We start from the raw sequence: 13,349 nt of genomic DNA on the forward strand, positions 1-13,349 counted from the left end.
AGAATTAGTTTGTGAAGAAAATGTTATTATCAAATTAGTGGTAACTGTGAAACAGTTAATTACCAGGTAGTTATGCACAGGTGTTTTGCTTCAGTGGCTTTCCTGACAAAGAAATTAACTTATGTGGTATTTGCTGTGTCAAGAAGTGGGCCCATGTGAGCCTGATGAGCTTCAACAAGGCCCAATGCAAGCAGGGTCCTGCACCTGGCTCAGGGCAGCCCCTGCTCTCAATCAGGCTGGGATAAAAGGGGCTGAGAGCAGCCCTGCCAAGGATGACTTGGGGTCATGAGCAAATAGAAAGCTGAGCGTGAGCCAGCCAGGGTGGGCACACAGCCCAGGCAGCCAACAGCATCCTGGGCTGCCTGAAAAGCAGCATGGCCAGCAGGTCAAGGGAAGGGATTCTGCCCGTGTGAGACCTCACCTGCAGTGCTCATCCAGTTCTGGGGTCCTCAAGACACACACCTGTTGGAAGGGGTCAGGAGAAGGGCCCCATCCTTCAATACTTTCATAGTGAGGTATGGGGCTCTGAGCAACCTGTTCCAGGTGAAGATACTTCACTTATTGCACTTGAACTAGTTGGCCTTTAAAGGTTTTCTGTAACCTAAGCTAGTCTGTGATTTCATGGTCCACAATTTATTTCTGTACTTCATAAAGAGAGATTAATTTTTTTTGCAGGCTTAAAGATAGGAAGGTAAGTTTTTTCCTCCTTCATTGCAGCCTTCTTGGGAGTGGAGGAAAATTCTTTAATGCACATCTCCTGTGACAAAATGCTGTCTTTTTAGAAATCCTGTTCAGCAAAAGAGCTGGTGGAATTCTGTGCAACATGACAGCTGACCATAAGCTTCTTAATAAAAGCATGAAGAATTACACAGGGTGTCACCAAACATGTCTTGTTAGTGTAGTGGCAGGGTATGCGCAGACAGGGGAAGTCAAAATTACTTTTTTCAGAGGAAAACACAGGGTTGTCTTATTTGTGTCAAATATTTCTATTTTTCCTTTCAGTCCATTAATTGTTCTGCTGTGAAATTAGTCTTTTAAGTGCTGCTTGGAACATTGATTTTTGAAATTACTTATGCAGTACTATCCCCTTGGAGCTTTGCTGGAGCTTGTGATTTTCTTTCTTTGTTTTGTTAGGTTGGTGCCCCTGTGCCTTGCCCTGCCCTCCCCAGTTCACTGCATATGCTAATTCCCCCCCAAAAAGGTGACCCTCTGAGATGGTGCCTGTGGAGTGAAGAGACGGACTGACTTGTCATAGGCTGTGGGATGAGTTATTTTTAGCTGTTGGCATTTCAGGCTGGAACACTTCATTCTGTCGTGCTTGTTAATGAGTCATCTGGAGAAAATGGGCTTGCTTTCAGAGAGGGTCTGTAGCAAATAATAATAGGCTAATCTCTGCAGGAGATACTCTGTCAAGTAACTAAAACTCCAACTGGAAAATGTGCTGAAATGGAGACTAATCTCCCTGTAAGAATAAGCATGCGCTCACTATTATTATTATTATATTATCATGTATATGAAATCTCAAAACCTGGAAAACTTAGGAAGAGCCTGGTAATGGTATAATAGTGAAATATTTTTGAGGAAGAAGCTTAATTGAAAATAGTCACATTTTAGAGATAGAGAGGAAAATATAGTTGCTTCCTAATTGAGAACATTATACACTTTCTAAAATTTGAATGTGTTCCCTAGATCTAGAGGAATCTCCTGAAAAAATCCCTAAGTAGAGGAGCACCATAAAAAGCTTGTGCCTTTGAGAGAACTCCAAATTCATTAATGTTATGCATTATTTTCTAGGAGTAACTAGCATCTTTGCTTTTTTTCCCTACTGAAGACTGTATTTAATTTTTTTTTTTTTACTTTTCTGTGTGCAATTTGTGGTCTCTCCTTCCACTTCTTCCTCAAGGTTTGAAGGTTTTGTGTTGATATAGCATGGGAGGCTTTGTTTTGGAGATGACAATATCAACACTCAAGGAAATAACTTAATGTAAGAGTAACTAATCAAAGCTGTTGATCTGGTTGCTTTGTTTTTGTGTTATTGAAATTCCAGACTTGGGTAGTGCAGATGATTCATTTGTTTAAAAAAAAAGGCAAATATTTAGGGCAAACTGTTGAAAGACAGGATAAAAAAGACTTCCAAACACTCTTCTGTAAGGGAATGTTTTAAAGAATAGCTTGAGTATCAAGTCTTTTGTCACTTTTGGTACTTCTAATGCCACTTACAGTCTTTACACGTGTCTTATTTTGTTTACACATCTTCTTCCTGTAAAGCAGATTACACATCTGAGGACTCCTTTCTTTTTTGGTGGCAAAAGGATATTTCCTTTAGAGCTAATAACTTTTACACTCCATTGATTATTAAGCTGTTTGGGTTTCCCCTTGATTTATAAATGGAGTACTGAGATAAAAAAGAATGCTTTCTCTTACCTTATTGAGATAAATATTTTTGCATTATTAGCAGGTATTGACCTTTCAATGTATACTGTTTTAACTCAGCTTCTCATATTGCTATGGTCATTCTACAGAATGGTTTAAAACATTCCAGTGTAGTGATTCTGATATTACCAGTGTGTGCTGCTCCTAATTAACTCACAATGCTTGGACTGGGTTAGTCAAGATGAATTATTAGACATTTTAGAAATTTGGCAAATATCTACATTGTGGACAGCAGTGTTGGGGTCAAGACAGTTGAGAAACCTATAAAGAAACTTGTGTGAGTATCAGAGTCAGTTTACCTGCAATAGCATGCAAGTTTTTTCCTACTATCATTAGGTGACTGTCTTAATGTATATTGAAGACCGAGCTGTATTGAGAAACAGAGAGGGTAAAGAGAACTGAACACAAAATATCTCTTGGTATTTACTGATGGTTGTGCTCTAAGCAGGGTTTTCTGCACTCATCATTTGTTCATGAGGAAAACTATTAGCAGTTCACTGCATGTTAATAGGAGCTTAGAGTGGATGCATACTGTCTTCTTGGTCTACTTATATCTCCTGATCTATTTTTAATGTTTTCCTGGTTTAAGTGTGCCAACTGTCTACCAATTTATAGAATTTAAAATAGCACAAGAGTTGAAGAAAAATAGATGTTTTAGCAATGTAGTTGCATTGACATGAACCATTTAAATTACTTCAACAAAAAAAAAAAGTTGGCTTAGGTTGTGGTTAACAACTGTCACCATTATGTTGGATTTTGTGTTAATAGAGAATATTGCTTAGATGAAATGTTTCTTGATCTGAGTGATGCATGGGAACAATTAGTTTATAATTCTGTTTTGAAACAGCTCTGCAAAACTTTCTAATATCTTTTTGGCTCAAAATTGGAACCCAAACTTTGCACATAACACATTTTTTACAATTTTTATGTATTTACAGATTAAACTACAAACTGTAAAATTTCTATAGTAAAACATTTCTGTCTACCATGTGTGAATGTGCCTATGGATTTTTTGTGGGGTTTTTTTGTCAGTTCATTACAGTTTAATATGATTTGTACTACGGCTTTAGATAATCCAAATTGTAGCAAAGATACAGTCTAGGATGTCTTGATGACTAAATACTCTTAATATTAAAATATTCTTGGCAAATACTTTATTAAGTTAAACAAATTTTCACTTTGATGTGAGCTGGAGTAAGTTGATGCTTTGTGAAACAGCAGTTTCAATTAGCATTCACTAAAGGTTTATTGACAGTTAACACCTGGTCTCTACTGTGCCAAGTGGGAAGCATCTATTGCAGTCTCTTATATTTGTTGCATAATTAGGATTATGATCTCTAATTTGCTTTTAATTTTGTAAATCTAGTCTTACTTTCAAAACCTGTTAGTCTTTTGTTCCTGCATTTTTATTGTAGATCAAAGATACTGATGATAAAAGGATTAAGTTCACTACTTTTAATATGATAAACAGTTTGCCCTTTTACTGTTTTTAGTTAGGAAGTAAATTTGGACACGAAAAATTTACTGGTAGGTCTCGTAAAACACATATTCTTCCCATGCTACTTCTGAGAAGCAAAAAGAAAATAGTGTTTTTTTGAAGTAGTATTCTTGCACAAGCTGCCAGATGTATACTGGGAACATCAGGAGCAAGTGTAAATGTAATGGTGCTGAGAAATAACAAAGGAAATGACCGTGTTCTTTGTGCTCCAGAACAGACTTGGTGCATGCAAGGACGAAGAAGGTCAATGCTCCATTCTTTGCCCTGCCTGCAATGCCTTTTGATGCTTCTTGCCTATGCATAAGGGCAGAGGGCTGCTTCTGCCTACGGTGTTTTGCAACAAACTCTATGGTGAAAATCCCTAGATGTGTCCACAAAGTGCTTGAGTCTTGGCTGTTGTTTTGGAAGATCTTCTTTCAAAAAGACAGTGGGAGGAAAGCATGCAGTTGTAGTGAATTACTGAACTGACAGAATTTCTTTATTAATAGTGTTCTTGATTACTGCCCTTATATGAAACTTCTTAAAATATTTTGAATAGAAATTTAATAGACGGAGGGATGTTGTAGTAATTATATATTATACATAAATTTTAAGGCTTGAAAAGGTGCTCTGTGTATCTATAGTGTATGTATTTGTAGTGTTTAGAGACAGAATCAGAAATGTGCTCTTTTAATTATCTAGTGGTTGAGAGTGGGGGGTTATGGGGTTTGTTTGTTTTCGTTTTCCTACACCATTGTAGAATATCAACAGAAAAACTTGCCTTGTGGCTGATACTTCTGAGTGTAATCATATATATATTTTGAGATAATGTAGAGGAAGATATCCAGATAGTCTGGAATAAGGGGGGGGGGGGGGGGTGGGTTTCAAGAACACTTGCATAAATTTGCCTCTGCTGAAAAAAAAAAAATCTTTCAGAAATTTCTTTAAATCATGATCTTAAGAGCTGATGTTTTAACCTTACATTTGAATGACTGTTACTTCTTCCATCTTGTTTCAATATGCCTAAATGCAAACACATGTGGAAAATGTTCTTTTGGCTTTTATCAAACTGACATTTAAGTGCATTTTTTTAAACCTCACTAACATTTGTGGTAAAATATTTCAAAGCTATGAATCTTGCAATTTGCCTATGCATTTTTTTCTTTTTTCATATAATAACATTTGGTACTCATAATCCTAACCTGGTTGGAATTACTGGCTTTTTTCATTTGGTGTTTGTTTGGATGAGGTGATTAGGAAAATACTTCATGTGAAATTCTAGTTTGCAGCAGTAAATGCTTCCATGAAGAGTCACCGTTCTGTGAACTTCAGTAAATAAAGGAGAAAAATATGATGATGTGCTCTATTCAATTGTGGCAGTCCTATTCCTAACAAATTTAGCTTTCTGTTGTGTTCTATGGCTATGGTGCTAACCTGTCTGCAATACTTCCTTCTTAGCATGCTTCGTTCTTCCCCTTTGCTCCCCTACCCCTTCCCAAGCTCTTTAATTCTGTGCCAAGCTAATAAGAAGAACTAGCTCTGCATAAAGTCAGTCATTGCCAAGCAGCTGTTATGAAGTTTCCTCATGTACCTCTGTGATTGTACTTCATTTCAAAAGGGGATTTTTGCTCTTTCAGGTTCAATTTTAAGTAAGAGCAACCAATTATATCTGTGTCTCAGAGACTAGGGATGAAAGTGTTCATATATGTAACTATCCTTTCTAGGGTTTGAACTTTGAACACAGAGTTGTACAGTTTAGATAGAGAAATTAGTACACTGTTTAGAGTTAAAAATATGAATTGCACTTTTTTAAAACCCACAGAATTAGTTCTAAAATATTCTCCCTTCTATTTCTGTTAAAAAAATAATACTCTCTGATTTAATTATCATGTTTCAATCTCAAGACTAGACCTTTTTCTTAAATGTAAATTAGATTTTTCTTAGGATGAGATTATGAGGGCTTCAGCTTGCCTGCTAACACTGACCAGGGAAGGTTGTCTTTCAACAACATGTGCCCCATCTGCCTGGCGCTGTGGCTGCCTGCATTGTTCTGGCACTGGCCCAGGCTGTGATGAAACTGAGAATGTGACAGATGACAGCCTTGTCCAGATGTACGCATAACTACTTCTGCCATGCCCTGCAAAACAATCAGGATGCAGGTTTGGCATTATTTCCTTGTTTGTGTTGGTTTATTCCTTGAGGGTTTCCTTAAAGATTGAAATAATATTTGGTGTTGTTCTTGTAGTTTTACTGAGCTTTTATTATTATTAAAACAGGTTGTAAAATATGATTCTCGCTCTCTTACATACTTTCTTCTTTAATTTATGGAGTGATTTCATAGGCAATTGGACACAGGTTACTTAATTTGAAGATTTAAGTAGATTTTTGAAAAAATGCAAGTAAAAGGATCAAACATCCAACTGTCAGCATATTAGTCTGGCTCTTCTCACAGCTGAACATTTAAAGCTATTCCATGTCTTAATATGAATGCTTCTTGCCAGTAAAAATAAATATCTGGCAAAGGTGTCAAAATCACCATTAATTATGATTTTTAATTAAAATCTAATTAAAATTCATCCAATACCTTAAAAACATACAAAATCCTTGTCTACCTCCCTCTCTTAGAGGTATAAACAATGGCTGCATCCCCAGCCAGAACATAACCTTTAAAGAAAAGGAGTTATAGACTTAGGTGCAGCTTGCAACCTTTTATTGATTATTTAAGAGGTTTTCATCTTAGTGGTTTCGAAGATTTTTATAACACCAAACAAAATATAAAATCCACTGAAAATACTTTATTATTATTATATGAAATAGCCTGATTTTTGTCTTACATTCAGGCTGTCATTATCTGGTTATCTGACATTCAAAAGGGCAAAAAATACTTTCCTCTCTAGCTGCTTTTGGCAGGTGATTTTTTTATGTGTTGTTCCTGCTGATGTGTGCTATTGAGTACATCTTAGGTAATAAGCAGATATATCAAAAGATATCCAGGGCAACATACCCTGCTGAAAAACAAGAGATTACTTTTCTCTATTTCTTGCAGATAAGTAGCTTCTGACATATGCATCAGGATTGGTTTTTTTCTGGGGCACTCTCAGTGTAAGACTGGTGTTCTGTGGCTATTTTACTCTTTGAAAAGGATTTTTTTGTAGTTTAATATAAATTATGTCATAAAACTTAACAGCATTACTTGAATTGCTTTAATTTTCCATAGTGTAGCTCCACTGCCTTATGTTGACTGTTTTTGGTTGTAGGGAATGTTTTATGTGCTTATTTTTCTTGTCAGTTTGATTTTTGGAACCATGGTGAGCCATACATGAGTGTATCTGTTGCTGTGTAACAAGAAGACAGTCCCAGCTCCAAACCCCTAAGAATTTGTGTATAAAGCAAGTTATGAGAGATGGGTATTGATCCACGAGAGGATTGCCAGTTATTAGGCTGGAGAGTAGCCTCGGGAAATCACACAGCCTTGCTGATGACTTTTTTATGACATTATGGTGAAAGATAGTTTGAAGGAAGATTTAAAGTAGTTTTGCTAATAGTCATAGAAAATTCTAGTAACTGGACATTGGATGATATCATGGCTTAGTGAGAGGAAAGCTATTTTTGTTGACAGCTTTGTGCCCGGAGGCTGTTGTAAATGTGAATGTACCGAATGAAGGATGGTGTGTTCAGTGCATTGCACTGCAGGGCCTTGAAAATGTACAGAAGTGACTTGTGCTTGCAATGGCAGGGAGAGAGCTGGGGTGAGAGGCAAGAGCTGGTCAGAGGGGGAGCTGACACAGATGATCTTTGCAGGTGTCTGAAGGGATTCGATATTACAGCAAATGCATTTTTCTTTACTGTACAGTAAATCATGCTTTTTTGAGAGGTGCTATGAGAAGGAATAGTGTAAGGTTTACACACATTTTAGTAAGAGCACACAGAGAAAGTGACTAGTGATGCTCAGGTTATGAATGGTCTGAGAGTCAAACAGGGTGTTGCAATTGTCAGCAGTGATTTTTACTGGGAGAAAATTCTAACAGCTGTCTCCAGTTTGAGGTAACAGTATGGCATATGTTAGAAGAGTCTGTGACTTCTAAAAATCAGCCTCCACCTCCTGTGAAGTAAGGAGATGTATTTTGTTTAAAAAAAAAAGGCAGATTATATGCTCATTCTTGTTTGTGCTCTTTTGTGTAATAGCTTCTTCTACTACCACCCAATAATTTTTTTTAAATAACCATTAATTCTGCCAAAACTGCCAGAACTGGAACAGCCTCACCTTCCAGTATCAAGTTCAATTAGGAGTACATTCTCTTTTGAAGAAGGGGAAAAAAAAGCAACTGACAGAAGTGTTATTGCCTTTACTGTAACTGAGCAAAACATTAACATATCCCCTTTGGTCAGTGCTAGAGGTGATCATCAGTGCCACAGCTGAAAACATATGCTGCTGCAAATGCAAACTTCTTTTTGTTAAAATATGCTTTAATGTGGTGGACAAATTCACGGTACTAAAAATAGAGGCCCCTTTATATGGTGCCGATTGTGGGATTTATTATTCTGTTATTTAAGGTAATGGTATGTTGTGAGGTCAGAAAAAAGGTCACAGTTCTCAGATACAGCACAGCCTTAGAAATACTCAGGAACGCCAGCAACTACAGAACATGAAGCAAAAATAATATTCCATTGTGCTCATAAGGTTCTAATTTTGCCGAATTCTCCTAAGTGTGATAACAGCTTAGTTCTGAGGACACATAGCAGCCCTGTTCAGCATTCCTGAGTCATAGAGCAGTTTCTACAGTTGGACTTGCTTCCTTCAAGGGGAGGTTTTCTAAAAGCAAGCTCTGTGTTTCTGAGGCCTGCTGGAATGAGTCTTCTCTGTGCAGGTCAGGCAGGCAGCATACAGTGACAAAGTCTGAGTTCCCACGCTGCCTGTGCCATCTGCTGACATGGGGAAAAATGTCCATCTGACTCTTCATCTTGAGATAAAAAATGATGAGCATTCTGAATTTTGAGGTCATTCTTGATGCAATTCAGGCTCTTTTTGATTAAACCAACAGAATTTATATTGTCATTCTGACATGTCATGGAAAATGACCAGCAAAATTTACTTTAGTTGCAGCTGTATGAACTCATTATCTTTTATGTAACAGATATTTAGAGATGTTAACTTCACCATCTTAATTTGAAGAAAAGGACATACATGTTTTTGTGTTCAATCTGAAGTAGTGTAACCATCATTTGTCTTAGTGTATTAAGTAATTGTAAAGCAATTTGTTCAGATTATTAGATTGCATAGCTGTCACCTTGAAATTTTTATAATACAGATAGTATTTTATGGCAATTTCCAATTTTTTTTCCTCCAAATTCAGATAGTCTGTATTTTATTCTTCATTTGAACTACAAGACAATTATTGAACACATACTTAGAGATGCTTACATGGGTGCTCAACTGAAGTTTGCTCAACTGTGTTTGCAAGGCTTAACATGCCATTAAATAATGTGGACATGGAAACTTCTTGAATTTCCTTTAGGTAAAATAATTAAAATATCAACTTGCATGCTTATAGATATACAAGGATACAAAAATAACCATGTGACTTGCACAGTACATATTCAAATCGAGTGAAAAGGGAAAATGTCAATTAAATTAAAGAAAAAATATTGCCAAAATACTTAATTGGTTCATAATGGTTTGTCTTTGCTTGAAAAGCAATTGTTAAGAGACCTGTTGGGTTTTGTTATTTTTTTTCCCACTTTCAGCTACTTGCTATCATTTAAGGTTTCAATTGCTTGACTTAGAACTGGTGGATAATTAGTAGTGTGGATAACTGTGAAAAGCATATGTAGTAATTTAGTTCTTGATTCTTTCTAATTGTCTGCCCATTGGTAGTTCACTAGGGGTAAGTAGCTCATTATTCAAACACTTGAAATGGAAAGTACTGTAAAAAGAAAATGCTCTTATTAATAAGATGGTATTGACAATAAAAACCTTTTAAATAAACAAGTCACTATTTAACAAATCTATCCCCAAAGCTGTTGTTCACATAATGTAAGAAGATTGGAGTTGTGAGGAGGAGAGAAAGGGTGGGGTTAGTAGATAGCATTCATCTTGCACTGTGATTGAAATAAAGATGTGTCACTCCTTAAAATGATGCTAAAGGTAAATGCAATAAAATGTATTGGAATACATCTCACTGGGCAAGCTTTGTTTGTTGTTGTTAATAGGCATTAAAGACAAATACACGCTATTAAAATTAGGGTAATGGAAGTAATTTTGAACCTCATATCTGCAAACAAAGTTTACTGTAAACATTTTGACTGGTTTGCAGGAGTACTTCTGAGTCTGACATCTTCTGAGGTTGCTGGTCCTGCTGTTTAATCCACTCATTTTGAGGTGTGCTTGGAAATTAAAGGCATGAAGCAGTATTTGTGCATAGCCTTCCTGCAGACTCCATTACTCCCTCATTCCAGTTCCCTTTTCTAGAGCCTGTGACCAGAGAGGAGACAGTTCTCTGATCAGAGCTCTAGCACATATCCTAGACAGTGAACAGTGCCTTACAGTCGCTGGGTCGTAACCAGAAAATGTGATCTGAAATATGAAGGTAGACACTTCTGTTAAAAGTTCAAATATTTGTTTTAGTATTCAAACCTAATATACTACTGAATGTTGACAGAGAATTCTATATTTTCATAGTAGGATGGCTTGAAGGGTTTGAAAGTTCACCTGGAGACACCTTTTCTGTTATCAAATTTCCTCATATACTGCTGGATTTCTTCATCAAAGTTCTTCACCTGTCTAAAAGTACTATTTTGAATGAAATCTTAAAATATAGCACTACTGTTTGGGTTAAGTTAATTTTGAACTAGGCACCAGATCTCCTCAGTCTTCTCTCTTAAGCTAGAAACAGAATATAAAATTTAATGAGGTGGAATAAGCATCTGAATATCTTCGTTTATGCAATTTTTCTTCAAGCATTTATTTTACCAGTCTAACAGTTCAGTTCTAACAGTTTGCAGTTGCGTTTATGCTCCAGATAATTTTTCCCCCCTGGTTGTTTACTCCACTCGCAACTTTTAGGTGAAGAGTTCAGTTTGATGTCATACTTTCTATTGTGACTTGGACAAACTCTAAATGAATTTATGTCTAACAGTCAATCTATGTGAATTTCTTGTTTTCAAGTAATGTGATGTCATCTACTTCTAATGTTTATTACTTGTTTTGGAAAAAAAAATTGCAGAGTTTAACTTTTTCTCTATTTTTTCTTAACAGATTTGAAGAACTTGTGAAAAAGTTCAAAGTAGAATATCATGCTGGTGGTTCCACTCAAAATTCTGTTAAAGTGGCCCAGGTTTGTTCTTCCTTTGCCAAGAATGATTGATAATTTCAAGTGTTGTGTTTGAATCTGCTCTATGTTGTCTGTTTCATCATGAGCACTGCAGAGTGGCTACTTGTGATTCTGCTGCTCAGCCTATGCTGGTAGTGTCGTATGTGACTTGTTTGTAGTTGTGCTCTTTAGTCTTTTCACAAGTGTTCTGCAAAGGTTATAGCTACACCTCCAGTGTACCAAGAGTGATGAAAAGCTTTTGTCAAAGATGTGTGCTGCAAGGAGAAGAGGCGAGGACAAGGTCGCTAGCTGCAGTTAGGAATCTTACACTGGGAAAAGTCACAATGACAGTGGTTAAACAGAGAAGTTGTTGAGGCTCTGTGCTTGGAGATTTTCATAATGTACCAGGATGAGTCCTTTGGTCAGGCAAATGTAAATTTGAGGCTGTCTCTGCTTTGACTGGTATGTTGGACTGGAGAATTGCAGAGGTCCTGTCTAGCCTGCATTGCTCTGTGATTCTAACCATATTTATCCTGTAAGATCTTCAAAGTTTGTCCATAAAATACTGAAACATAAAACTTTCTTTTATACAATGGGAATGTTTCTGGCTATGGGTATGATGAACAACAGTAATGATGAATTTAGTTTCAGGTGTGTTAGGTTTTCTATAACTAAAGTATGCCTTTTGTCACAACACTTTCAAGCATATACCTGTCTGTATATTTTCATATTATGAGAGATGATGTAAAATTCTGTTAAAAATACACAATACACAAGTGGCACTTAGGATCTTCTTGTTAATGATCCTGGCATATTAGCTTTGATGCTCCCTGTATAGTTAAAACTGACTGCCAGATAGCATTAAATGCACATTTGGAAGAAATAAAATTATATTATAATAAAGGTTGCTCCTCCCTTTGCCCCCCCATAAAAAGGAAAAAATTATTGTCATAATTACTGCTCCTTTCTACAAAACAGTTGTTGCTTCCTTACTAAAGTTTTCATTTTCAGAAACCCCAAATGTCTTGTAAATATTTTGGATTTAAAAAAAAAAAGTTGCATATGTTTTAATGTATATAGTGTTGTCATTCTGAAATGGTTATGTTTTTAAAATATAGTCAGCATTCTGAGCTTTTTTTTTTAACCATGGGGTCAAGACAATTTTTTGCTTTTGATATTTCTGAAAAATCTCTTGATCAATGGAGCTCAAGTTATTGGAATGATTTTCTGTTAGATATCATTGGTGCTTAACCTATGGCAATGGTGTAAAGGTGGTGCCTTTTCCTGACAGCTGATTAGAGGGGAACCTTTTGGAGGGAGTTCTGGAGCTGTTTATTAGTTGAGAGACCTGAAATTCTCCTTCTCTTGCTGCATTTAGTTTGGGGAGGTTTAGAAGTGAATGTACGTGATAAACTCTGAGTTTCTAAACCCTGAAGTGTTCCAAGAGCCCAGGATTTTAATTCCATCTCTCCTTGAAGTGACCTCTGTGGCATTGGCTAATTTATTAGTAAACTATGTTTCATTCTTTAACTGTCATTAATCTATCAGTCCAGGCATTGTTCAATAATTATACTATGAAGTACACAGAACCCATATAGAGTCAAGGAAATAGATGAAATTTCAATCAGTGTAATGTAGGTATTTCTGTGTCAATGTGCCTTTCTTACACTGATCAGGTTTTGTCAGTGAATGTTTCCTTTATCTTGGCTCAGAGCTGGGAGCCTCATTCAGCTCCAGTTGCCATCTGGAATTGTATTTGTCTCCAGAAGGTTTGTCATCTCCTAGTTTCTGTTTTAAATACGATTGAAGCTTAAACAGTTGTGCATGAATAACATAACATCACTAAAAAGACTTTAAAAAGCGACATGGGAGAATGAGAGAGAGGAAAAAAGTGAATTCTGGAAATCTTGAAAGAAGCTGTTATTCTGTAAGCTTTAGCAGAAGAAAAAAATGTGGAATGATAGGGGAAAAGTAGTTGAAATGTAAATCAAAAATTACATTAGAAATTCTGGAAGAGTTTTTGCAGCAATATTCATTGGCTTATTGGAGAGAATGAGTGTGTAAGTAACCTTAGAGAGAGCCAACTTATATATTAATTTGTTGAAAGTAATGGGAGAAAGAAACACTAT

The 13,349-nt window shown here is 36.3% G+C and overlaps 1 protein-coding gene across 2 annotated transcripts in view; it reads left to right on the plus strand.

Annotated features, from left to right (window-relative positions):
* ADK (adenosine kinase) overlaps window positions 1–13,349 on the plus strand; it is a 268,379-nt gene that overhangs the window by 60,475 nt on the left and 194,555 nt on the right. For both annotated transcript variants that reach the window (XM_054637303.2, XM_054637304.2), the window contains exon 4: window positions 11,166–11,244. In XM_054637303.2, the coding sequence (XP_054493278.1) occupies window positions 11,166–11,244 (79 nt within the window). The remainder of the gene's footprint in view (window positions 1–11,165; window positions 11,245–13,349) is intronic.

Source organism: Agelaius phoeniceus, chromosome 9 (genome assembly GCF_051311805.1).
Source record: "Agelaius phoeniceus isolate bAgePho1 chromosome 9, bAgePho1.hap1, whole genome shotgun sequence".
NCBI lineage: Eukaryota > Metazoa > Chordata > Aves > Passeriformes > Icteridae > Agelaius > Agelaius phoeniceus.